Source organism: Eublepharis macularius, chromosome 12 (genome assembly GCF_028583425.1).
Source record: "Eublepharis macularius isolate TG4126 chromosome 12, MPM_Emac_v1.0, whole genome shotgun sequence".
Classification (NCBI taxonomy): Eukaryota; Metazoa; Chordata; class Lepidosauria; order Squamata; family Eublepharidae; genus Eublepharis; species Eublepharis macularius.
This window is the reverse complement of record NC_072801.1, coordinates 35,913,352-35,940,267: the sequence shown is the minus strand read 5'-3', so window position 1 is coordinate 35,940,267 and position 26,916 is coordinate 35,913,352. Positions and strand designations below refer to the sequence as shown.

The window sequence follows — 26,916 nt, the reverse complement described above, 5'->3', positions numbered from 1 at the left end:
GGTGGTTGCCAATTGCTTCTCAACCAATCTCAAAAGCTGTCTGTTTTTTGCCCTGGGTTGTTGATTGGAGATGATGTAAACAACACAGGGTGAGTTATCACATGTTGCCTCCTCCTCCCTCTAGAGGAACTCTTTGCCATGTCCCCTGCACCACAAAATGTGTGCAAAAGCGGGCTAAGTGGAAAATTTAAGCTCCAAGCACAGGAAGGAGAATGGGGAATTTCATAGGTAATATCTTTTGTAATGCTTTCTGATATGGTTTTAACACAAACACAAGAATCAACTCTGAGCTTACCAAAGCTGAAGAAAGATGTTTTGATAATAGAGTTTCTGGCGTGTAATGCATTCTCCATCATTGTGGGCTGGACTGAAGATCACATACTTCTGCAAGCAGGAAGGACCTATCTTGTCCACAGCGATATTTTTTAATTTACTTTACCAATCTTATTTGCTGCTTCAGCATATAGGCTATGTATGGTGCTACTTACAGTGAAAATGAGTAGGGGGTTACCCTGGGTGTGGGAATTGCCATGACTGGCACACATTCTTAATTTAAAATTAAATGCAGTAAGAGCAAATATCCTCATAAGAAGTCCTACATTAATCAGAAAAGTCTTCTGGGTACTGCTTTCATGGAGAATAAAAATACATTTATAGAATAAAAATCATGCTTTATTTCCCAGTCCAATTTCTGAACAAAATATTTCATGCATATTTCATGCCTGTTTGTATGTGCTGTCTTTGTGGGCTACAAGCCATGCAAATAGTCTGTGACTGCAACCCAGCCCTATTCAATGTGCAGTATTAGTAAAGGAGAGTGCAACTCAGTATATGTAGGTGGCCTGACTCTTAGCAGAGTAACTCTAGCTAGCTCCCTCTATACTCATCTAAGGAGAGAGGGCCATGGCTTCCGGATATGTTTTTAAGTCTTTACACCTATCTTTTAAAACATACTGTCATTAGACCTTTCAGGTCCAGTAGCACCTTAAAGACCAACTAGATTTCCTGACTATCAGCTTTCGAGAGTTAAAGATCTCTTTTTCAGATAGAGCTTTGACTGTTGAAAGCTCGTACCCTGGAAATCTAGTTGATCTTAAAGGTACGAATCTTGCTCTTCTACTACAATCCAACATAGCTACCCTCCTGAAACTTATCCTCATTGGGTCTTTGTAACCCTGGTGGTGGTGGTGGGGAGGGGATTCAGCCAGAACACAAATCCATTGAATATTGTCTGTATGGACTGTGTTGCATCAAGATTGCATTATTTCACACTTGCTCAGTGGACCTTGAAATCCAAATAATGTTGGCATTGATCTTGGTTTATATATGTACATGTGTCTATAGTTGTATTTGCAGTTAATAAAAACCATGACAAACAAATTGATGATGCCTGAACTTCAGAGTATGTGACTTTATTTTTGTAGTTAAACTGGTAATGCAGTTGAGGAGATTTTGTTTCCCATCTACCTGTATAGGGATTTGTACCTGGTATAGGTGAGAGAGAAATCTCTTTGTCCTGGCCCCTATGGAAAAGAAATTATTATACTTTCTGAAATCAGTGTTGTAATTTGAGACATCTCTAGGTCATCTGGCACTCAGTTGCTCTTTAATGGAAAGTCTATGCATGTCTCCCAGATTAAATGTTTACCCTGAGTAGATATCATTGCAACCATTTCTGCTGTGCTGCCATGTCTACATAGAACTGGCCTTTGGGTATGGGGAGTTGGGGTGTAACTCTGGACCCTGTGCTTTGACAGAGCCATTGATTACCTGGATGGTGGAATCTGTGCAGGATTACTGTCCTGGTGATCAATCAAGGTTTGGGGCTAAAACTGTGTTCTGCAAACTTCCAATCCCAAAGTGCTGTTGATTGCCTGGGCAGTGAAGTCTTGCATGATTAGGGGAGGTCATACCTAGGACCCCACACCCCTCTAGGGATGGCCCTGTATATATGCATACTGATGTTTTCAGTAGCTTCAGAATCTTCTTGTCTTCAGCTATGATTTCCTTTCCATTTTAACATTCATAAGGATTTGGTTGGCACCTGTTTCTTTATTGCTGATACCACTGACCAAAGCAGATGTCTAGAAAGTTAAAAACAAGCAAGTCCAGCATAATTCATTATGCTAGTTGCTAGACAGGTGAAATCAGAGATCTTGTTTTCCCATTTCCATATAGGGGTTTTCACTTTTCCATTAGCAAAACTGATAAGATAAATAAATTGAAAACTGCAGAAGCAAAGCGGAGATGGCATATTTGTCATTTGAGCTGATTTCCGAATTTTAAGTGCTCTTTGAACTCATTGGGGATAGCATCTTAATCTTGAGATACTAGTCTAGGAATCACTTCCTGAATTGTTTTGTGGGCCTTTTAATTGAACATTGAAGGGTGAGCGTGTTGTATGTACATGCTTTTCTGGTTTCTTTCCCTCACAAGCTTGAAGCAATAGGCGTCATTGCTGGTGCTTCTGTTTCTCTGTCTGCCTCCTCCTTCCCCATGCAACAGTTAGAACATCTTTATTTGAAAGATATTTTGGTCTTCATGCTTTCCCTCCTGACTCAGAATAGCATGATTCTAAGCATGTTTGTTTGGTGGGGGGAGGGATTGTGTACTCCCTACTGTCCCATTCCTTAAAAACAAAAACCTGTGCACGTTTGACTCATTAGCTTGCTTGGTTGCTGCAGTATATATACCCCCTGTGGGCTGAGCTTACACATTCCACTCTCATCCTCTTCTTTTTGCCACCTCAGCTAGCCTATTCCTTTTCTCTGCTCTCCTGTTTTCTGTAAATAAAAGGCTGAGATATTCTCACCACAGATCTATTTGCTCTGTGCCTTCCCCCTCTCTCTCCGTGATGCAGCAGTGGTCTATGGAGGGAGGGAGACGTGACTCTCTTCCTGTGCGCATGTGAGCACAGCTCTCTTTCTCAACAAGCACCATCTGCTTTCATTTCCAAGAGGTTGTCCTTGTCCATCAAATAGACTGTGATGCTGTCTTGGCATGTAAGCCAGTATGGTGGTGATGGTGGGATGATGAGGGTATCCCTGGCATTTGCTAGTGCCTTCCTGACCCTCTACTGTCTTTCAGTGATCTGTATTCTAAGCTCTTTAAGCTCTCTGTTATGCCTAGCTAAGAGAGGAAAAAAACTGGCTCAGGGAAAAGTTGTCTGCTCAGTCCCCTCCCCTCCCTATTTCTAGTGTCTCTTAAATCTGATCTGTGGTCTGCTAGCAAGATTATTGTTTGGAGCTGGTGGTGGGAAAAATAAAATTCCTCTTTGGAATGCAGCCTGTGCTGAAAATATATAACAAGCGATTCCAGCCTGCTGGTTTTTATCAGAGGGTCAGGTTTTCAGATTCAGGACACATTGCACTGCTGTCTGGAGTGTACTTGCTTTGTATCTGCAAAATAGTCTTTGCATACTGACATCCCGTACTCAGAACTTTCACAGGACCTGATAGCTTTAGACTAGAACTTCTGACCCTAGCTCCCTGAAGCTTCAATTAAGTATCCAGGAAAAGTGGTAGCCCCTTATTTCTGTATGTTTAATTTACGTTACTGTGGCATCTCCTCCCATCTCAGACAAGACACACACATTTACTGCAGTGAATACCTTTCAGTTCTGCTGCCTGATGGAAGGTGTCTCGTACTGCAAAATGTTAGCCTTATCAAAAGGATTAATAGGGTGTATGAATGTGTGTATACTTGGAGAATGGTATGTTGTCTCAGATCAAGGCAGATGTAGGGGGTGGAAATGCTGAAACAGCAGTGGTAATGAACAGCTGAATTAAAAAGAGACACTATTGATGGGGACACACTTCAAACCCCCACCCCCCCACACTCCCATCTTTAACGCAGAAAACAAGAAGGTCAAGGAGATATATGCTACTCCTTCCTGCATTGGTTTTAATTACTGCCACTTTCCCTATACAAGGGCCACAGCTATATCCACAGCTAAAACTAATTTTCGGGACCAGTGGTCTAATTGCACAGTTACAGAACTCATAGATCCCCTACTATTTAAAAAGATTAAGATTATGGGTAAGATTATCAATTCATACTGAAGGCAGCAGTGACTGTGGTGCTTTTGTCTTTAACTTAGCACACACAAGCAAATAGTTGGGCTTGGCATGCTGGTTCCTGCCAGTGACATGATCAGACACGGATCATGAAGCCCCGTTTAAAGTGACACAGATCCTGTCCAGCCATCTGGCTGAATTCTGGGCATGATGTCGTCTTTCTTAATCTGAGTCCTACATGGCTAGCTAAAGCAAATGGGATATTCTGTTTAAGAAATGGGGAAGTTTTGATTCGCAGCAAGTGACACCTTTGGAGGGGAAACAGTAATGCTTTATCATGTATAATTTTTGGTATATGTTTTATATATAAATATGCACATTAAAATATATGTATGCACAAACTATCAGATAGATGTATAATACACACATTTTATATTTCCAAAATATTACAAGCAAGTTGCTAGCTTTTTAAGAGGAAGCCCTTCCTCTGGAGGAACATGTGTCACATTTCTAGATGTCAGCTGCAAATGTATCTAAGAAGATACGTGGTGGTGTGTGTTTGTGTGTGTTTATTTTTTTTCTATTTTAAATGTTTTAAAAACATTAATGTTTGCCTCCTTGGGGACCCTATTAGGGTAGAAAGGCAGCATATAAATGTTTTAAATAAATAAATATTTCTTTTAATTTTCCAGGAATTCCATGCACCATACCCCTCATTCCCATTCTTCAGTCTTTCCATTAGGTCTTCAGCTCAGTCCAGCCCCTATTTATGTTGGAATTTAGTGGAACATGATTTCTGGTAAAGATGCTTAGGATTAAAGACTTTGTCTCTCCACATGGTGTGTGTGTTGCCAGCTTTCCATGTAATCTCTCTCACCTCAAGAAATTACCTTGGAAGATGTCTTGCTGCTGGAATGTGTTATTAATTATTCATTAAATATGGAACAGTTTTGGATAAAGACATGGTAGAAATATTTTCCTTCTGCAGGCAACCTATGCTCCTGTCCTGTGTGATTTGAAACTGTCTGGAAGAGCTTGCATATATTTTTTCCATTTGCATTAATTGCTTCAGCTACTCCTGTTTCTGAAAAGATTGCTGGCTTTGTATCTAATGAGATATTAAACTGCTGAATGTTCTGTGTCATAGTGACTGTGAGTTCCCAGTGCCAGTTGTTGAGTAATCTTGAGGCTAAAAAATATAGAGAGCAAGCGTAGAACAAAATTTCATCCTTGCAGTTTATGCGTTGCTGTAATACAAAAAAATCTTAACAGCCCAGATTATCTCCACATTGGGGTTGGTGCAGTCTGTTGTGGTTAGAAAATGGCAGCTTGTCTAAGGCCAACCTGTGAATTCCGGGCTAATCTAAGATTGGAATGGGGGACTTTATGGCATGCCCTTAGGTGCTCTGTGCTGACTTGATAAATGTGCTTTCTTCATCCTCACCTGCAGTTTGAGGCTTCTTGAGGTGACTGGAATCTGCTCAGTTTTGAACATAGACATTCATAATAATGCTGGTGTTCATGGTAGTATGCCCATCAGCTCAGCAGCAAAACAGGGGACACTCTCAAGACAGAGTCTTGTGCAGTTTCAAGGGATTTTCCAGGCACGGAGAAAAATATTAGTCTGTTAAAGTAAAAGTTGGGAGGGGGGACTCCAACCGGATGATAACTTGATATGCTTCTCATTGCACCTAGAAAACACATAATGTTGAGTGAGGGCAGGTAGGTGTTAGTTGAAGTTTGTGGGAAGGGAAGAAAATAGGGAGCTAGAGAAATTGGTCTGCTTGGGTTCCTAAAACTTATATCACAGAGGGGGACATTTGGATCACGGAAAGTTTCCAGTTATTTATCCTCCCCTGCAGTTCATTGTGGGCCATTGTTTTGGCAGTATTTTGGAACAGACTTTCTTGCATTTTTTCCTATTCCTGCCAGTTGTGATAAATTTGTTTATAGATCTGATAAATTATGTTAAATCAACAGTTATTTTCAGATTGGAAGTAGGTAGATAAGGATAAAAAGTTAGGGTTTTGCCTTCTGTTTTATTAACCCAGAAATGAAGTCGTCAAAATTAACCATCTTAAGAAGAATGCAGCAAGGACTATGGTTGAGATGAGATAATGGATTAATAACTGTTCTTACTGATGGACATGACTAATGAATACGTTTAATTAGGTGATGAGAAAAGCATTGTGGGACAGATCTGGGAAGGATGTCTAGAGATACCTTGACTTAATACCATGCTAGATTTCACTGCAACATGTAGAGTAGGATGAGTTATTTTGCCAGAAATGTTGTTCAGGAATGCTGGTAAGGCATGCCGAGGGAGAGAAACGATGCCAGTGACTCAAAACCAATAAACAGGAACAGAGCTCTTTAACATACACCCTTTCCTTTTCAGGTGATGGGAACTACAGTTGTGTGGAATTTGTACCAGTTTAGAATTTTCTATTGAATTATAGAGTGTTTTGTTAGAGTTTCTTTTTTTTAACCAAAGCCTTTTTTTGCACTTGGATGGCTTGCCTGCATTTCTGAGTTTCAGTCTGATTTCAATACCAGTTAGATGCAAATTACATTTCCCATTATTCACTTTTTATATACAATATGGCTCCATGAAGTTTTAGGTTTGATTTGTTTCAGTGCTACTGTCCACAAGAATGATAATAATCTTAGCCTGTAACCTTTTCTTCAAGATTACTGTATGAGGTTTCAGAGCTTTAATCAAGGCCGATTAAAACAGGCTATGTCTGGTAATGAAGTGGGAAACACTGAAATGATTGTTAATAGAAATGCTTTTTCACTTTTATTTCCATGTTATCAGATTAATCTGTTTACTTTCACAGTTGATCTGTCATCAGTAATATGATATAGAAATATTTTCATTTTGTATTTCTGAAGAAGAGCTTGAAATCTGAGTTAAAAGACGAGCAATTATGTCAAGAAGTTTTATTCCCTCCTTGCAAAAATTATACAAACCTTTTAAAATTGCCTTGATGTAGACACCCTGATGGTAGCACTCATCTCAGAAACAGTAGACTTGAAAGAGGAAGAGGAATTCCTCCACACACACACACACCCATGCAGGAATGTTGCAGCTCTGCACAGAGTCCACATAACTATCTCCCTGCATGGGGCTCCTTTTCCCTCCCCATGAGCAAGTCCGATCAAATTAGGGGCTCCTTTGGAAACGCCTCCCCCCCAAGGGTTTTGGTGTGTTGCTTCAGCTCTTTGCCCATCTGTTGCAATTCTTCCATTTTTCAGTTCTTGGGGAGTGGCAATCGTATAATCCACTTTCTTTGTGAAGCTACTATTTTTCTATAGTTGAACTCAAGTTCCAGAACTGAGAAGAGATTGGGGGGGGGGGGGTTGTCTTCTGCCTGAAGAGGCATTAACCCTTTCCTGCTTGCTCTCATACATTCTGAATGTAAAGGAACTTTATAAAAAATGGAATTTTCCATTCTTCTGCCTCAGGACTCATCTGTCTTCCTGCTGCTTTCTGCTGCATGTGCAGATCCAGCCTTAGATGTAACATTCTGAGGAAACTTGGCTGCAGCAAATTTCTTAAATAGTGTAGAGAAGCCCACCTATGATTAGATAAATCAGTAGGAATTTTTCTTCCATTTTGTAGTTCACTTTCATTTTGACAGCCACTAATGATTATAACGTTATGGCTACCATAATTTGTATCTTGTCTGAATCTTAATTTTGGTTCACTTCTGTTTTATTCCTTACACATCTATCCTGATTGTCTGCTCAGCCTTGGTAAGCTCAGAGTTGATTCTTGTGGTTTTGTTCCTTTCCTTTGCTAAAATTTAATATTGAAAACAATGCTGAGTTAGTAAACTGGTATTTCTAAAAATACAGCAGCACCCTAACATAGTGGAGATGCTTTGAATTAATAGTAATCTGTGTGTTCTACATAAACTGGGCCCTGCGTTCCATCTCTGGCGTCTCTAATAAGGAACTGAGAATAGTGTGTGGCTAACATCTATGACCCAGAGAACCCTGGAGATGCAAGTTCACGGGCCATTGATAATACTTGTTGAGGCAAGCAATATGTCTGGATGGCTACAAGGCAATTCAGTATTCTTATAAAGAGCAAAGGGATGAGCTTGTAATAACTGAAGAATAACTTGTTTGATGATAATTTGGGAATGTTAGTATAGTTCTTTTTAAAAAATGCATTAGTTAAAAATAAAGCCATACTAGAAGCTACAAAATGTGATTGCTTCATTGTTTTTATGAGTCATAAAATAAATGCCAGTCTTCAGTTTGGGTCATGAAAGCTTTTGTCTTTTTGTTTTGGTCCTGCTTCTTGATGAACAGTATCTGCTCACCAAAGTCTGCAGTTGCCTTGGCTCCCCTCTTGAGATCCCGTTTTTGTTCAACTTTTTTCTTTTTCTTTTCTAAGCATGAAGGCATTAGGTGCCATAACCCCCCTCCTGACAGAGAGAGCGAGAGAGAAAGACCACAATAATTTTTTAAAACGCATAATATCAGCACAATAAAATGCTGTTTCATGCTGTTTCTTATATTTTCTGGAATAAAAGATGTTTGCACCATTCTCTGAAAGCTTCAAAATGGTTCATCTAGGCAGGCTATATATTTGAGAGAGTTCCACAATTATGGCACCAGTTTCAAGATAGAGCCAATCTCAACCCCAATTATCATAATACAAGTCTCAGAGCCAGTTTGGTGTAGTGGTTAAAGAGGGTGAGACTCTAATCTGGAGAACTGGGTTTGATTCCCCACTCTTCCACTTGTAGCCAGCTGGGTGACCTTGGGCCAGTCACAGCTTCTAGGAACTCTCTCAGCCCCACCCACCTCACAGGGTGATTGTTGTTGTGGGGATAATGATAACATAATTTATAAACCGCTCTGAGTGGGTGTTAAGTCATCCTGAAGGGTGGTATATAAATCAAATGTTGTTATTAGAAGATCTGAATGGGATGAGTAAGCAGTGGCACATATGGAAGCATATGTGCATGTGGGTGCTCTCTTAAGACTTTACATTTTCATTGTTCTGTCAAAGGAAACTCAAAACAACCATCAGAGTTTTAAAAGATTTTGTTAAACATAGTGGTGTAGACATTTTCTAACGGTAACAGTATTTGGAACTTATACCATCGGGGGTGGCGTGCAGTGTCAGTGTATGTGATAATGCCTTTGTTCCTTATTTTCTTTTGATCCCCTGCTTTGCAATTTCTTTTTTTACTTTTATTTTTCATAACATAGTTGGTACACTTGGTGTGACACAAATAACTGTAAGGCATAGCTTACAAAACTTGATATATTCAATTTTTTTTTTAAAAGACAGGTTTGTATTTCCTCCTTTCCTTACCAGATTTACTTACTTTTGTATGTTAATCTTGAGATGGCGTGTTTCCTTTTAGGGGAAGACTTGATAGGCAGTCCTCCCCCAACTTTGATTAATTTGACTGGGCAAGGCTCAAACCAGTATGCTGCTGATAGCACTGACAGTGCATTTTGCTGAGTCATTGGAGAAAGGGGCATCTTGATTGCAGCACAGGTTGAAGTATGCATAACTTTCTTCTACAAAACAAAAAGCTGTTTCTAGCTAGAGGCAAACTAATTCTGCTGATGTTCTAGCTTAAACTGTGTCCAACAAGGATTAATGTGCCTTGCTTTTGAGCAAGCCTTTTTTTACCTCTGGTTTGCGTTTTGTCTTTTAACCTGCCCTTTTCTTTAGGGGGCAGTCTTCTGTATTTGGTGTAATGCAGTGGGTAGTCCTACCATCATGATTTAGGGACTGTGGCAGACAATTGAACTTGAGCTCATTAAGTAGTGCTGTGCTAAATGTTCTTAATCAAATGTTTTCGCATGCTGGGGGTGGGGAAGAGGCTTTTCGGCCCTCGAAGCTGTTCTCTAAAAATTTCCTAAATGCTTTTTGGAACCTGTTCACTACCTCGCTCAACATTTCCTTTTGGTGCCATCTTTGTTGTTTGTTTTTCAAAGTGCATCTCTTGCTGGCTGTGATCCCAGCCAGTTGGGGATCACATAAGCAGTGTGATAATACTGTGCAGCCAATCAGACTTCACTGCATGGTTTTACCAGATAAAGAGTGAAAGTGTACTTTTGAATGTAAGTCAGGGAGGGAACTGTGTCCTTCATTTTTGTTCAGGTCTTTTACAGTTTAAGGAGGTGAGGTCATTGTCATTTGAAGAAGAGTTTCCATGATACTAAGAGTCTAGAAGACAAATAATTTTATGGTAGGCTACAAGAGAATAATTGTCACACTGTCTTTTGTGTATAACAGTAAAAAAAAGTAGATTAAAATTATATAGCAATATCTGTAGGCTAGTGAAAGCCTGAAGTGCTGTTTTGTTTTGTGTTCTAAATAAGTGCTGTATAAGCATCTGAACTGATGCCTTTAGTTCATCTACGGTCTTTGATGCAGTCCCACATTGAGACTGTACTTGCGCAGGCCTGCTGCTTGGAACAGGACTTTTCTAGCTCTAGCCCTATTAAAGGGGGGCGAGCTCCCCCACGACCGGTCTGAGCCGTTTTCCTGCCTGAGTGATCACATCTGGAAAGGTTGCCCCCTCCTTCCCCCAGTTTGTTTTTTGCTGCCACAAAGAATGGACCCATTGGCTCTGCCTTACTGGCTTTTTGCTTGTTTTTTTTGCTCTATAGTAGTTAGTTAGTAGTGAGTTGTTTGTAGTTTAATAGTTGTAGTTTGTAGTTATAGTGGTTATGTAGTTTATAAAAAAAGATTTTGTTATATAGACTGTGCTTTCGGAAGAGCTGAGTTCATGGGGTGAGTCACGCTACTCTTCCCCCCCTCCATTTTTTTGCTATTACCGGAGAGTTGGGATGGCGGACAAATCTTTGTTCAAAAAGTGCGTGCAATGTGGCACCAAAATGGCCAAGACTGATGGACATTCATTATGTTTGGCATGGCTTGGAGAAGGCCACATTGTGGAGAAGTGCAGACATTGCCAGTTTTTCACCCCCAAAGCGAGAGGGGATTGTGCTTCTTGTCTAAAGGCAATGCTATGCAATAAGGCCATGTTAAGAACTAGCAGCCCGGCAGCAAATGTATCTGCCCTGGTAGAGTGCACGGCCTGAGCGGTTTTGGAGCTGACTCATGAATCGATGTCGGCGTCGGATCAGAGACCCAGCACATCATTGGATTCGACCGATCGAACCCGAGGTCGGCAGCGGAAAAGGTCTTGGTCTTGGGAAACTACGGCTTCGGTCCGCTCAGTAGCGAGCGTAACTCTAATTGAAGCCTCAGATAAGTCTGCCAAATCTCCAGGATGAACAGAAACAGAGGGAGTGCCTTTGGACTCCCCACCTAAAAAGCATAAGGAGAAAACCAAGCATTCAGAGAAGCCTTGATACAAGTCTTGAAGCCATACAAAGAGTGCTTCAGATTCTACACCGGATCCACATCTGGGCAAACCAGCTACACCTTGATGTCGATCGAGCTCATGGTCACCCTCACTTGGGGGCAATGCTTGGGGAGAATTTGAGTCTCGGCAGCAAGGCTATCCACCATGGGGCCAACTGGGACAGACCCATCGTCATCCTCCGTAGTACCCTCTGTATCCACCTTTGGACTTTCCCTATGATTGGGAAATGTATCCACCATTCTCGGGTGCGTCTTCGATGTCGGAAAGGACAGTCCCGACTAAACTGTCCATGCATTCAGAAATGCCCTGGTATGGTTGGCCTGTCACTCTTGCATCCAACCAGAGATCGGAGTCGGGGATGGAACCAGAGGTAGAAGGGTTGGAACGGAGCCCAACTGGCACTTCGAAACCGTCACCGGAGGAAGTGTTCGGAGAAGCTGAACCCAACTCACCCAATATAGACTTTAAGCTATATGCTGAGCAAATGCTCCAGATGGCTAAGTCTCTGGACATTGATGTCTCCACTGCTCAGCAAAAACCTAGGGAGAAGATCCTTAAGTACATTTACTCAGATACACCAGATACGGTGGCTTTCCCCATGATAGAAGGGTTCATGGAGCTTATGGACAGTTGAATTCAGAAGCCTGCTTCGACGCCGGCAATGGCACGGAAAGTAGAGGCTCTCTATGAAATAAAGCAGGACAAATGTCCCTACCTATTTACACACACCCCAGCATCATCAGTGATTGCTGAAGAGCTACAATCCCGACATAGACAAGGTGGTACATCTACACTTGCAGATAAAGAAGGAAGAAAACTGGATGCAGTTGGTAGGAAGGTCTATTCGGAGTCGGCCTTGATGATCAAGATGGCAAACTACCTTGCCATAATAAGCGATTACCAGGTATTTTTATGGCAGGTAGTTGCCTTTATGGAGAGCTTGCCAGAGGAGAAAAGAACGCTTGCAAAGCTTATTTATGATGAGGTGCTTGTGTTATCCAAGCAGCAAATTAGTGGCAGTAGGCACGTTCTAGACACCTCCTCAAGAGCACTCAACATGAGTATAGTCTTGCGCAGACATGCCTGGCTTAGGGCGACTGCTTTACCTCTTGAAAGTTGGGCAAAGATTGAGGATATGCCATTTGAGGGTACTTCCCTTTTTGCTGAGAAGACAGACAAATACCTGTCTAAAAAGAAGGATAGGAAAAAAGCTAGATCTTACGGGGTCTTACCTGCAATAGCTGGAAGTCCAACATTTAGACGATCAGGGAGGAGAGATTATGGTTAGAGGTATGACTTTTGCTTCTGTCAGTTCCAGCCGTATCATCCTCCGTATCCCTATAGAACACAGTACATGAATCAACATCAGTCAAGAAGGAAGCAATCCAGAACATTCAAAGCTTCTCAGCAGGGCCAGTCTACCAAAGATCAGGGACATGGCCAGAAAAATCAGTTCTGACTAGAGATGCAAGAGTCTCTGGCTTCTGTTCCATACGAGAACAGGCTATGCAAGTTCCTTGGAGCTTGGCAGGAGATTACCTTTGATACCTGGGTCTTATCAATAATTAAAATGGGTTACAGATTGGAATTCTGTTCCATGCCTCCTACTTCTTTACCAACTAGGGCTCCTAATAATACCTTGCCTGAGTTACAGGAGAAAATTCATACCCTGTTACAGAAGGGAGCCCTCCAGAGGGTCCCTGATTCAGAGTCCCCCTTTGGGTTCTTTCCCCATTTTTTCTTGGTAGATAAGAAAGATCCCCCCATCTTTCTTATCTATTTTCTTTCTTATCTTTCTTATCTTATCTAAACAGCCCATACTGGACCTCAGAAGTTTAAATGCCCACTTGAAGGGTTCTAAATTTAAGATGGTAACCCTTCCATGGGTAATAAACATGGTATTCCGAGATGCTTGGTTTGCGGTATTGGACCTGCAAGATGCTTATTTTCACATTGCTATACACCAGAGGCACAGAAAATACTTGAGGTTTGTGTTCAGCAGGGAAGTCTTCCAATACCCCAATACCTAGTGCTCCCTTTTGGTTTGGCAACAGCACCGCATGTTTTTATGAAGTGCACAGCAGTGGTCGTTGCTCACTTTAGATGTTTGGGGGTGCGCTGTTTACGCCTGTCTTGATGACTGGCTAATAACAGCTAGTTCGCCAAAGGAATTATTGGACCACATAGAGACCATTTTGCGCACTTGTGATTCTCTGGGCCTGATAGTGAATTGGAAAAAGTAGTACCTAAACGTGCCATTAAGTTTATAGGAGCAATGATAGACTCCCTGTCTAATAGGGCTTACTTACCTACAGACCGGCTTACCCGGCTGATCGCCCTGGTTCAGAAGTTTTAGTCTAAGAGATTTCAATCTGCTTATTCAATTCAACCACAGCTGTAGTTCCATTGGCTCATTTCAAAATGAGACCTTTGCAGCTCTGGTTTATAAGGCGATTCTTCCCAGGGGCTCAATGTCCCCATACTGAATTGCCCATCCCTAGAAGGGTCATCCGATCTTTGACGTGGTGGTTGTATAAAGATAATTTGTCCAAAGGGGTAAACGTTGGGATGCAAGGGCATGATGCCACCATTACCACAGATGCCTCCCTAGAGGGTTGGGGTGCCCATTGGGAGGACTTGCCTGTGAATGGGATCTGGTCTGAGTTGGAGAGGGGGTACCATATTAATTTATCAGAGTTACGGGCAGTCTACTACACTCTTAACTCACTTTCTGATATGTTGGCAAACAAGAAGGTTCAAGTCCTGTTGAACAATACAACCACAGTATACCACATCAACAAACAGGGTGGAACAGCTTCAAGGAAGCTTTGCGGAGAAACTATTCATTTATGGGAATGTGACATTACCCAAGGCATCACTCTTTTAGCATTACACATTGCAGGGGTAAACAATTCGAGAGCAGACTTCCTGAGCAGACTGGGAAAGTCTCATCACGAGTGGGTGTTGACAGACAAATACCTGCAACCAATTTTTCAGCTATGGGGTTTTCCAAGAATAGACCTATTTGCAACAAGGGACAATGCAAAAGTCCCCAGGTTTTACTCCAGAGAGGGGGCAGACAGGGAGTCCCTGGGAGATACATTTCAGATCGAGCGGATGGGGGGGCCTGTTCTGTGCGTTCCCTCCCATTCCTCTGATCCACAAAGTAATGTGCAAAATACAAACTGACCAGGCTGCATGCATCTTGATAGCACCCTTTTGGTCATGACAACCTTGGTTTCATTTTCTGAAATGAATGGCCAAGGGGCGCCACATCCATCTGCCACTGGAGCCAGACCTACTCACGGACGCACACGTCACCACGATCTGGACAGACTGCACATAACAGCTTGTCTTCTAGGGAGAGAGCATCCAGTTCTCGACAGAAGTAGTAACTGTTCTCCTTAATGCCCAGATACTGTCCACTAGACAATCGTAAGTGGAATAAATTCATGTTATGGGCAGAGACTAAGGCAGTGGACCCAGTAGCATGTTCTCTTTCTGACACCTTTGACTATTTGGTATCCTTACTATCTTCAAGATTAGCATCTTCATCAGTTAAGATTCATTTAGCAGCCATATTGGCATTTCATAAGGGAACTGATGGAAAGGCTATGTTTTCACACCATCTATCAAAATTGTTCCTAAAGGGCATGTTTAATCTCTACCCTCCTAGAGTACTGTTGGTTCCCCAGTGGTCTTTATCTTTAGTGTTAACCAGGTTGATGTTGAAGCCCTTTGAATCGATGGCTGCTTGCTCCCTGTCACTTCTTTTGGCAAAGATGGCAGTTTTGCTAGCAATTACCTCAGCCAGGAGGGTTGGAGAGCTTAGAGCTCTTAGTGTAGATCCGCCATTCCTGCAAGTTTACCCAGATAGAGTGGTAATGAGTACCAGTTTGCAGTTTTTACCGAAAGTAGTTTCCAGATTCCATGTCTCACAAGTTATAACATTGCCTGTATTTTTCCCTAGTCCAACCACACCCCAAGAACGGACGTTGCAACGCATTGGATTGTTAGGAGAGCCGTTTTATTTTACAGGGATAAGACTTAAACCTTCCATAAAGAATCTGCCTTTTTTGTGTGCCGTTCAGGCCCTAATAAGGGTAAGGCAGCATAGTCACAAACAGTCTCTAGATAGGTAGTGTCTGCTATCAGGCAGTGTTATGAATTAGTTGAAGTTCCTTGTCATTTTGTGTTTCGGGCCCACTCAACAAGAGCTCAGGCGACATCAGCAGCATTCCTGAATGGGGTTCCGCTTGTGGACATCTGTTGTACTGCAGCTTGGTCTTCCAGAGAGACTTTGGTGAAACTTTATGCTGTGGATGTCAATTCCAGAAGAGAAGCAGCAGTGGGTCAACCTGTTCTATGCTCTTTTTCCTTGAGAATTCTGTCCCACCACCAGGTGAGTAGCTTGCTATTCTCCCAAGTTGGGACTGCATCAAAGACTGTAGATGAAAACTGGGTTGCACCTACCTGTAACTGTTGTTCATCTAGATCTTTGTGCAGGTGCACACTACCCCCCCCTTGCTGTGAACTCTTAACAATTGAAGGAGAGCTTGTGGTGGCATAGGAGAACTGGGGGAAGGAGGGGGCGACCTTCCCAGACACGTGATTGCTTAGGCGGGAAAAAACGGCTCAGAGCAGTCATGGGGGAGGTCGCCCCCCCCTTAATAGGGCTAAAGCTAGAAAAGTCCTGTTCTGAGCGGCAGGCCTGCACAAGCGCGGTCCCAGTGTGTGCCTGCACAAAGACCTAGATGAACAACAGTTACAGGTAGGTGCAACCCTGTTTTATAGGACATCCTCTTCTTATAGAACCACGGGTTGGATAGTATTACCCAGCAGATGTTTTCCAGGCTCATTATTATTTATTTATTTATCATTATTTATTTATTTATTTATTTATTTTGCTACGGTATTTAACTACTTTAAATCCAGTTAACGCCTTTCTTCAACTGTCTGTAGTTTCCTTGACCTGATTTTTACCTCAGAACACAGAGTTCCACAGCTGACCAGTCAGAGAGAGGGGAGTGCAAACAGGCAGGAGCCTGCCAGCCACACAGGAAAGCCAGGCCTCACAGGGAGATTGGCAACCCCAGTGAACTTTTAGGGGAAGTCTAGGAGGTGCATTTTACCTCAGGACACATTCATTCAATGACTCCCAATAGCAACTGCATACTGTTTAGAATGTTGAGGGTGAGGATCAAGCAGGCCGCATATGCAAATGACCTTGAAAGGCTGGCCCAATCAGGGAACAGTGGCTGAGTTGGCAAGGGGGGGGGGGAAGCAGGCAGCAGCCTGCCATCCCCATAGAGAAGCTGTATCCCTTTGGGAAAACCCTTTTTACCCCCTTAGGGGGCAAATTTCTTAAAATTCCTTCTTAGTGGGTGTTTACATCATGAAAGGAATGTTCTTCCCAGATTTCATATTTCTAGGTCCAGGGGTTTGGGCTGGGCGTTGATGAGTCAGTCAGGACACTTAAAGTTGAGAGACTTAAATGCTGAGTGTAAATATGATCAAGATGAGTAGCTGTGTTTGTCTGTAGCAATAGAAAAGAGCAACAGTCCAGTAGCACCTATATGACTAACAAAATCTGTGGTAGAGTATGTGTTTTCGTGAGTCACAGCTCACTTCTTCAGATACAGCTAGAATGCAAGTCCATCTGTCCTTATATCTTGGAGAGTGGAGTGATTTCAGATGCTGAATGAAAGTAGCAGGTAAATGATAGATCCAGAGGAGTTAGCTGTGTTAGTCTGTAGTAGCAAAATCAAAAAGAGTCCAGTAGCACCTTTAAGACTAACCAATTTTATTGTAGCATAAGCTTTCGAGAATCACAGTTCTCTTCGTCAGATGCATGGAGGGCAAAAAGAGAAACTGGTCAGATATAGAGGAGGAGAGGGGGCGGGGAAGCTCAAGGCAATGCATCCACCTGGACTGAATCAAGACCTAGGCTTCCTGTCTCATTACCAATGCTGATTTCTTCACGCCTACTAACTTTCTGCATACCCTACCCAATCCAATCATGCCTGCTATTGTCATCCACCAGCTATTATCATTTACCTTTAAGACTAACCAATTTTATTGTAGCATAAGCTTTCGAGAATCACAGTTCTCTTTGTCAGATGCATGGAGGGCAAAAAGAGAAACTGGTCAGATATAGAGGAGGGGGGGCGGGGTAGATGCAAACATCTCCTTCTGATATGCAGATGCAAACAGCTCCTTCTGATGTGGAGATCAGTTTGCTTCTGTAAAGGTTCAGAGGACTTAGCCGTGTTAGTCTGTAGTAGCAAAATCAAAAAGAGTCCAGCAGCACCTCCAAGACCAACCAATTCCACTGCAGCACAAGCCTTCGAGAACCACAGCTCTCCCCGCCAGATGCATCTGACAAAGAGAACTGTGATCTTTGTCAGATGCATCTGGCGGGGGGAGCTGTGGTTCTCGAAGGCTTGTGCTGCAGTGGAATTGGTTGGTCTTGGGGGTGCTGCTGGACTCTTTTTGATTTTGCTACTACAGACTAACACGGCTAAGTCCTAGGTCTTGATTCAGTCCAGGTGGATGCATTGCCTTGAGCTTCATTATCAGTTGCAATTCAGCAGTCTCTAATCTCCCTTTGAAATTCCTCTGCAGGATAACCGTTACTTTTAGTCAGCAACTGAATAGGTTAAAATGTTCCCCTACTGGTTTTTAAATGTTGTGGTTTCTGATGTCAGACTGATGTCCATTAATTCTTTTTCGAAGGGACTGGCCAGTTTTTCCAGTGTAGAAGGTGGAAGGGCATTGCTGACACAATATAAATCACTTTAGCGGATGAACAGGAGTATGAACCTGAGATAGTATGGTGGTGGTGTTGGGTCCAGTGATGGTGTTGCTAGGATTTATATAAGAGCAAAGTTGGCATCTTGGTTTGTTGCAGGCCTTGGTACCAGAGTCCATGTTACTGTTAAGTAGTTTATCTTTGCGGATGAGTAGTTGTTTTAGGTTAGCAAGCTGTCTGTAGGCAAGAAAAAGTCGCCCTCCCCCACAGTGCCTGTATGAGGGAAGTGTCACAATATGTAATATGTAAATATGATTGCTTCTCAGATAGGAGCTACATGTTTCTGTCATTTTTACAGAATCCTTTCCCCTTTTTCAGGAGGCGGCGGTCAGAATGGCGATGGGCAGCAGACAGAGCAGCCATTGTGAGTCGCTGGAACTGGCTTCAAGCACATGTATCGGATCTGGAGTACCGAATCCGGCAGCAAACGGATATTTACAAGCAGATTCGAGCGACCAAGGTAAGAAAGCAGAGAAGCTCCTGGTTTTCCAGCCAGTGCCGCTCCAGATGCCCTAACAAATAGTTTCTCCTGGGGAGAGAGTTCAGGAGTCTTTATGCAACTACTGAGAAAGCCCTTTCTTAGTTCTGACCACCTAGTCTCAGAAGGTTGGGGGCACACGAAGCAGGGCCTCTGAAGATGACTGTAGTTGTCGGGTGGTTTCCTAAGGGAGTAGGCATTCCGTTAAGTATGTTGGGCTCAAACTGCATAGGGCTTTAAATGTCAGCACCAGTATCTTGAAATGTGTCTGGAAACAAATTGGAACCCAGTATAGATGAACTAAGACTGGAGTGATATGTTCCCTACAACCCACTCCAGTCAGCATCCTGGCTGCATCATTCTCCACCAATTGAAGTTTCTGAACACTTTTCAAAGGCAGCCCCATGTAGAGCACATTGCAGTAATCTAATGTAGATGTACCGCAGGGGCCAGATTTTTTTTGGCCTGGAAAAACCATTGGAGGCTAACCAGTTGAAACTGGTGAAAGGCTCTCCTGGCCATAGCTGCCACCGGCTTATCAAGGGGTAGGCCTGAGTCCAGGAGCATCCCCAAATTACAGCCCTTTTCTTTCAAGGGGCATGCAATACCATCCAGAACAGGTGACACCTTAAATCCTGGGCCAGAGCTTCTATTGTCAAGATTAAGCTTCAGTTTATTAGGCAACATCCACTCAAAAACTGCCTCCAGGCCCTAGTTCAGGGTTTCTACAGTCTCCCTGGGATTAGTTGGAAGTGTGAGATGGAGCTGAGTATCATCTGCTTTCTGATAATAAACCAGCATTAATGTTCGAATAGCCTCACCCAGCAATTTCATGTAGATGTTAAAAAGCATAGAAGATAAGATGGAACCTTGCAGAACCCCACAGACCAAAGGCCTGAACAGAAGTCCCCAACACCACCTTCTGAAACCCTCCAGGTAGGACCAGAAACACTGCAAAATAATGTCTCCCAATCCCAAACCAGAAAGGTGGTCCAGAAGGATACCATCACCAATGGTACAAAAGCCACTGAGAGGTCCAGGAGAATCAAGAATTGCACTCCTTCTGTCCATCTCCTGGCACAGGTCATCCACTGGGGTGACCAAGGCTGTTTCAGTTCCATAACTGGACCTAAAACCAGATTGGAACGAATCTAAATAATTAAGGAACAGTAGGCCAATTCAGTAGACCACTTCATTGAGAAACAGTAGACCAATTCGTACCATACAGAGCAGCTCCATGAAATATAGCCTAAGCCTAAATAGCTTGGGGCCAGGGTGCTTGAAGGACCATCTCATCTCATTGTGTCCAGCCACAATTTAAGATCATCTTCTCAAGGTTCCATGGAGAAGTGGCATAAACGTTCGGTAAAAAATGAATAAATTAACTGGCACATTATATAAAGAAACTAATGTAAGACCAAATGCATCATCAGTTTCCTTTACACTCTCAAAAACAGACAATTCGCTGTGATGCCTTTGCAAAGTTTTTTTACCAATAAAATGTCACGAATATGCTGTGATCTGGATGCCAGCTGTAATATAGGTGATGTGGAAGAATTGCTTCATACACCAACGGGCTCACATATGGACCACTTTGGCCTAGTTACTATGATGGATGTTGACAGGATCCTGACATATGTGAAGGCCACTACTTGTGCACTGGATTCTTGCTCATCTTGGCTTTTAAAATCATGTAAGGACCACATAAATGAATCCTTGAGGTCTATCTCAAATCAGTCACTAATTCAGGGCACCTTTCCTCAGCCACTCAAAGAGGCCGTTATCTGCTAATTAAAAACCATCCTGAGACGAAAATGACACAGCCAATTATTCCCAGTCTCCAGTCTGCCCTTTCTGAGCGAAGTGATTGAGAGAGCAGTAGCTGACCAACTTTAGGTCTTCTAGGATAATTCTATTGCTTTAGATCTTTTTCAGCCTGGATTCAGGCCAGGCTACAAGACAGAGATGACTCTGGTGGCTTTAATTAATGATCTCCACCTGAATGTAGAAAAAAGCCATGCTCCTTTGTTGCTCCTCCTGGATCTGTCTGCAGCCTTTGATACAATACACCATGCCATCTTGCTAGTCATTTGAAGGCGGAAGTGGGTATTGAGGGATGTGCCTTGGACTGGTTTAAATTGTTCTTCATGGAACAAGACCAACTATCTTCAGAGCAGGAATTACCTTGTGAGGTTCCACAGGGTGCAGTCTTATCTCTTAAGAGAACTCATTTGTAGCTGTGAATTGGATACTATCAATATGGAGATGACACCCAGCTCTATATCTGGGTATCCAAATCACCACATAATGTAGTAGAGATCTTGGATCGCTGCTTGATGGCTGTGGTCAAATAGCTGAAAGTGAACAAATTGAAACTGAAGCCAGACAAGACGGAAGTGATACTCATTGGCAAGGCAGAGATCTTGAAGGACATTGTACTCCCCACTTTTAAAGGAGTTCATCTGACCCTTGCAGACTTGGAGCCAAACTACACAAAGACACCAGACACATGTTCTTCATATGTTAAGTCCTGCAAGATTCTCTGGGTGTAGTGTAGTCTTTCAAAGAACAGCCCCTCAATGCAATTCTCTGCTGGGGGGGAAGAGTGATGGGAGAGCTTCTGTCACTCTCTCACGCTCTCACTCTCACACTCAAACCTCAGTTTGAGGTGTTCTCCAGGAGCTGGGGGAGTGGTAACAGGAGGCAGGAAATTCAGGACAGCTTTTTGTAAGAGATCACTCTTCCCCCAGGGGAGAATCGCATCACAGATTCTCCCTTGCAAAAAGCTACCCTGGATTTCCTTCCCACTGTTATGTCCTATCCCCCCACCCTTGAGCTTCCAGAGGAAAACCCGAGCTGAGGCTTGTAGAAAGAGAATCCCTCCCATCACTCTTCCAGCAGAAAATTGCATCGGACAGTTGTTCTTTTTAAGACTACACTACCCAGGGAACCTTGTGGGACTCAACGTGTCCCCGGGTGTCTTGTGTAGTTTCCCTCTCAGTTAAGAGCCTAGGGGATATATTAGATCCAGCACCACTGCTAGAAAAGCAAGTTAAGGCAGCTGCAAAAAAATGCTTTCTACAAACTCAGTCTAGCCTGGAAGATGGCCTTCTACCTCAACACAGCCAATTTGGCCACCTGGGTCCGTGCCCTGGTAACATTGAGACTTGACTACTGTAAAGCACTGTACATAAGTCTCTCGTCTAAGTTAATTAAGAGATTCCAGTTGTGCAGGATGCTGCAGCTTAGTTGGTCTTGGAAGCTAGGAGGACCATGAACATCCTAGCCTGCATTCGCTCCATTGGCTACTTATCAGCTACTGGGCTCAATTCAAGGTATTGGCTATCAGATATAAAGCTCTTAATGGCCTCGGACCATCTTCTCTACATGACCACCTCTCTCCCTGTGTTTCACCATGACAGCTTTGCTCATCTGAACAAGGCCTTCTGCAGGTGCCATCTTGCACTTGGGGGAAATTATCAGTTGCCCATACACGCATGTTCTTCAACTCTGTAATGGATTCTTGTTAATTTAAATTTCTGCAAGTTTACATTTATATATCCCATTACATAGTTTATTAAAATGTGTTTGAAATCCACTGTGCTGACTCATACTGTGTAAACTGTGTTGAATCTCAGTGAGAAAGGCATAATATAAATAATGTAAACAAACAAATAAAATTAAAAATAAAAGATGACCAACTGAGGTGGAGTAAAAAATATGTATTACATCAAAAGTATGATTCTAATTTGATTTCTGGAGTAAATGCATGGGAAAATGTTCAGGTTACCTACTTTCCCTCTGAGTTGTCTCAAAATGCATCCCCGATTTGAATACAGAAACTAGGGAAGTGGAAATAGATAATGAATTATTTGAAAGATGGATTCAGCACAGCCTGAGCGTACATGTTCTGCATGTGATAGGTGAGCTTATGGAACTGTTACTAAGGGCTATAGATGTATAGCTGAGTACAAATAGGTGATTAAATCTAACCATTTTTGTAAAAGATATGTGGTCATGTGCCTGGTTTCACACTAAAAATGTTAAGTGTGTTCCTGAACATCTATGTCTTCTTACTTACAGAGGGGAGAGAGTAGGGTTGGACATCAACTGGTCAAAAAGAGACTTGGTCAATTGAATGTTAACTTTCAATCTTCTCTTTTTAAATTCTTGTTTGATTTGTGTAGGGGAATCAAGTGGGCAAGACTCATTTTGTCTGCAAGTTCTAGTAGGCGCTTCATATCAGTATCCATCAACTGAAGCAGGCAATAATTCAAGATAGTAGGAACCCATGATGAGAATGACATTGAAGGGAGAAGAGCGGGTATATGAGAGATGGAGACAGACGAGAGAAGGGCTGCTTGGTATTAAAGCTGAATTGGTAAATCTGAGAACCAGGGAAGGCTTTGAGAAGTATTTACAAAGAACTTGGCAGCTTTCTGGATAGAGAGTGAAGGAGGCTGTTACAGATACAGAGGTGGAGGAAAGCATAGAGGCAGGAATTGGAGAAGTTTATTGGAAAGTGAAAAGTAGGGAAATGAGGGTGTTTTCACTCAGGCTCACAAGAAAAGTGCATACAAATCCAAATAGCCCCTTTTTTAACTTTATACACTGTCTAAGTTGCTCTGCAAATTCCACGTATTGGTAATATTTGATAAAAAGAATTGTATACCCTGTAGAGTTGTATCGTTTGGCAAGTGTGAGAAGTTGCAAGACCTCTAAAATTCAAGGTAATATTTTTCTGGTCTCAGATAGAGCAGATGGGTTGGAGAAAGTTTCTAGCATTGTTGTGATCTAAATGAGATCCAGGACAAAATTTGTCTTTCATCTCCAGTGATGTGGGTTTGGGGGGAAAATTTGGATTGGAAAATCTCCCAATGTAAATTTTAATAAATATAATATTTAAATAACGTTAACAAAAGAAGACAAACACAACATGTATAGGCCTGGACTGTAGACAAGCACTGAGGTTTGTTTGTACTTCATATCCCACCTTTAACCTATCTAATGTGATTATTATTATTATTTATTATTATTTTATTCGATTTTTAATCCGTTCTCCCTGCAAGTGGGCTCAGAGCGGAGCATAGCATAATGATAGACAAAAGATAAAAACAATGGTAGCAGTTACAGTAAATTAAAACATCATAGTACAGCACACATAATGCCTCCCAGCTTTTTCTAAACAGCAAGGGCTTTAGGGCAGGATGAGCATCCATCTGATGATTAATTTGCAACACAACACTCTTGACAACTAAAGATAAACTCACTTTGTTTACATATGCAGGGCAGAAAATTTTCCATAGAAAAATACAGCTTTGGAAAATTTTCTGCCCCATGTCTCTTTGTTCATCCCCAGTACAGTGATCAGTAAAATATGAATACATGAATGAAACAATTCATGTGCTCCACCTGAATCTTACATTCAGGCAGTTTTGATTATACAGTTCATAAAGCAGTTCTGCAGCTTGTTTCCATAAAGGGTTGTAGTGCAACCACTGACACCCCAGTCTTTTGGAGTTAATTAAATGCAACAGTGAACATGATTGTATGATGATCTTAATGAATGAAGTTCAAATCTCTACTTGGTGTTCAGGTTTATAAGCAGTGGATCTTGGGGAAAGTTGATTTTCAATCCTGTTCTTCAAAAATGGTTTAGTAATACATAACTGCAGTGAAAGAAACCACACAATGGCTGAGCCTATTTTGAAAACCCTCTTTTGAAAGTTTCTCGGAACTGCCTCATTTTAATTTATTAAAATATTTATGCCCTACCTTTACCACCAGGTGCGGCAGCACTAGTTTTTTGCACACTTGTATATAAGAACAACGTGGAAAGGGCTTGCCAGTGCCTATCTTTATACCCAGTGCAGTATTTGACACCTTCTTTCAGCAATAGGAAATAGTAGTGAAAGGAGTTCAATATACTTCTACAGTTGCGTGCATAACACAACTCATGGGATTGTTGCGAAGATGTATGAGCTAAAAATTGTGAAAAACAAAACTTGGGTCATGGAGGAGGATTCAAGTTTTGACATTTCAAGCATGATATTTACATTGTACCAAATGGTACCTCTCTCTTTCCCCAGAGGAGTCCAGTGGTGCTGGTGGATCCTTTTTCCGAGAGTAGGTCTCTCCCTGCTGGTACATATCTGACGCTGCCTTAATTTGGAGAAACCATGGGGTGGATCCAGCCAACTTCTTTGCTGAATTCATCCATTTCCCCTGCTTTTTATGAGACCAATCCCACATGGCTTTTATCCATTCTCTGCATAATATTTTGAAGTAATTAGTGGGGGGGCACTTCCATTCTTTCCCCCCAGAACTGGTTGGATCCAACCCTGTGAGTCCATCTAGCACTGCTTCAAGGTCTTGTGAAATCCCCCTCCTCGCCTTACTAAGATCCTTTAATATGGGATACCATGGACTGATCCTGGAACCTTCTTCATGCAGAGCATGAGATTTACTTCTGAGCTGTGGCTCTTCGCTTGATAACAGGGAGTGGCAAAGGTAGTTGTCTGAATCAGTGCAAATCAGCATGTTGGAAGCTAAATGGAGAAGCAGCAGTCTAAGAGCTTGACAAGAGTCAGAAAATGGTTTTAACAGTGTTTATGTTTTACTCTGAGAAGAGGTGAAGGAAGGAGACACCACCCTTTCCAAATCTCTGAAAGCAAAACAAGCTTCTTCAAATTACTTGAGACCTTTGATCCCCTAGAATAAAAAATTCTGTTTGGGCAATGTGAGAGAACAAGTTGGAATATGCTCTGCAGTTACTATTGTCAGACATTAAAAGGAACTGACAGAACCTTATTTAGGCCAAAGGGTTATTGTTTATTTGTGTCCACTTCTTCACCTTGAAGTGGTTGGTTTCTTTGAAAGGAAAGGCAAGCAAGGCAGGCGCTTGAAAATTTGGAGTGCTTTAAATTGCAAATGAACAAATACTGAACCTAGAATATACAGGTATGTTGTCAGTGGCTTATTACTACAATGCTGAAAACAGAGACACAAGAATAACAGATCAGTGTTGATATAGTGAGATGACTGGTTAAACACGAAGAGTCTTATAATGTCTGTAGGCTTTCCACCGAAAAAGAAGAACAAATTTCAGACTTGCTGCTATTGATTTCATGTCAGTGGAAAAAATAAGTAGTAGACCACCATAATATTTATGACTCAAGCAAATGATGCTGTTCGAAAAAATGTGAGGCGGGGGATATATCTTTTGCCAGCTTGGAAGAAGACAACTGGTAGGAAAGTTCCTGTAAACTTGTCCATCTGTATTCTGAGGTCATAACCCCTGGCTGCTTTTGTGCATTGTTGAAGACTGGAATGGGCGGGAGAAATACAAACAAGTATAGGTTACTATTTTTGTTTTGTTTTTTACTTTTACCCACATCTGTTGCATGTAGCATCCCCAGTACAAATGAGATGGTATCCTACACATTTCAGATAGCCTCTTGTACTGCCAGGAAAACTAGTAGGATACAGCCCAATTTATCCCATGTTAGTGCTTATTGATGGTTTTTCTATATTTTAGGTCTACCAAAGCAACTTCATATGACTTAAAACAAAAGTGTTTTGTTCACGTCTGGCTTCTGGAGAATAGAAAAAAACTCTTAAAAACAAAGAATCGAGGATATGGACAATACAGATAACCAGCCATATCCTTGTGATACAGAGCCATTGCTTTGAAAAATACATTCTAGTCCTGTTTGCCTGAGGCTTGAAATTTGATCTGTAACTGCTCTATGATAAAAGTATGCATTTTACACAACTGGAGCGGGGTGTGGTGAGAAACACTCCAAGAAAAAAGTCTTGACAATCTGTGATTAGTAATAATTCTGTTCCAGTTTACATGGCTTTATCTAGCTGGCATAAGAACTGGAACCAAGCTGGGAACAAAAGCAGGAAATGTTGCTTTGATGATGGTGCAGTATGTGTGTGTTGCTCAGAACAGGAAGAGAAGAGATGGAAACCTCCTTTGCCTAATGAGGATTTTGAAGTACTAAGACTTCATTTTCTTTTGAAAATAGGTACCCCAATATTCCCCTGCCATATAATAGATTCTTAACATTCCACTATAGACTAAAAGATTCACCATTTTTTAAACAAGTTTAAATTAGTTACACTTTTTATAAAGTATGACCCTTCTGTTGAATTGGGAAGGATGGATGATAAAAGGGCTAGATATTGAATATGGAATTTATTATCTGCAGTAGCTTCTGGCAGGGATTTTGC

The 26,916-nt window shown here is 42.0% G+C and overlaps 1 protein-coding gene across 5 annotated transcripts in view; it reads left to right on the top strand.

Moving 5' to 3' along the window:
• KANSL1 (KAT8 regulatory NSL complex subunit 1) overlaps positions 1-26,916 on the top strand; it is a 180,040-nt gene that overhangs the window by 114,865 nt on the left and 38,259 nt on the right. For all 5 annotated transcript variants that reach the window (XM_054995409.1, XM_054995411.1, XM_054995412.1 and 2 more), the window contains exon 3: positions 18,519-18,660. In XM_054995409.1, the coding sequence (XP_054851384.1) occupies positions 18,519-18,660 (142 nt within the window). The remainder of the gene's footprint in view (positions 1-18,518; positions 18,661-26,916) is intronic.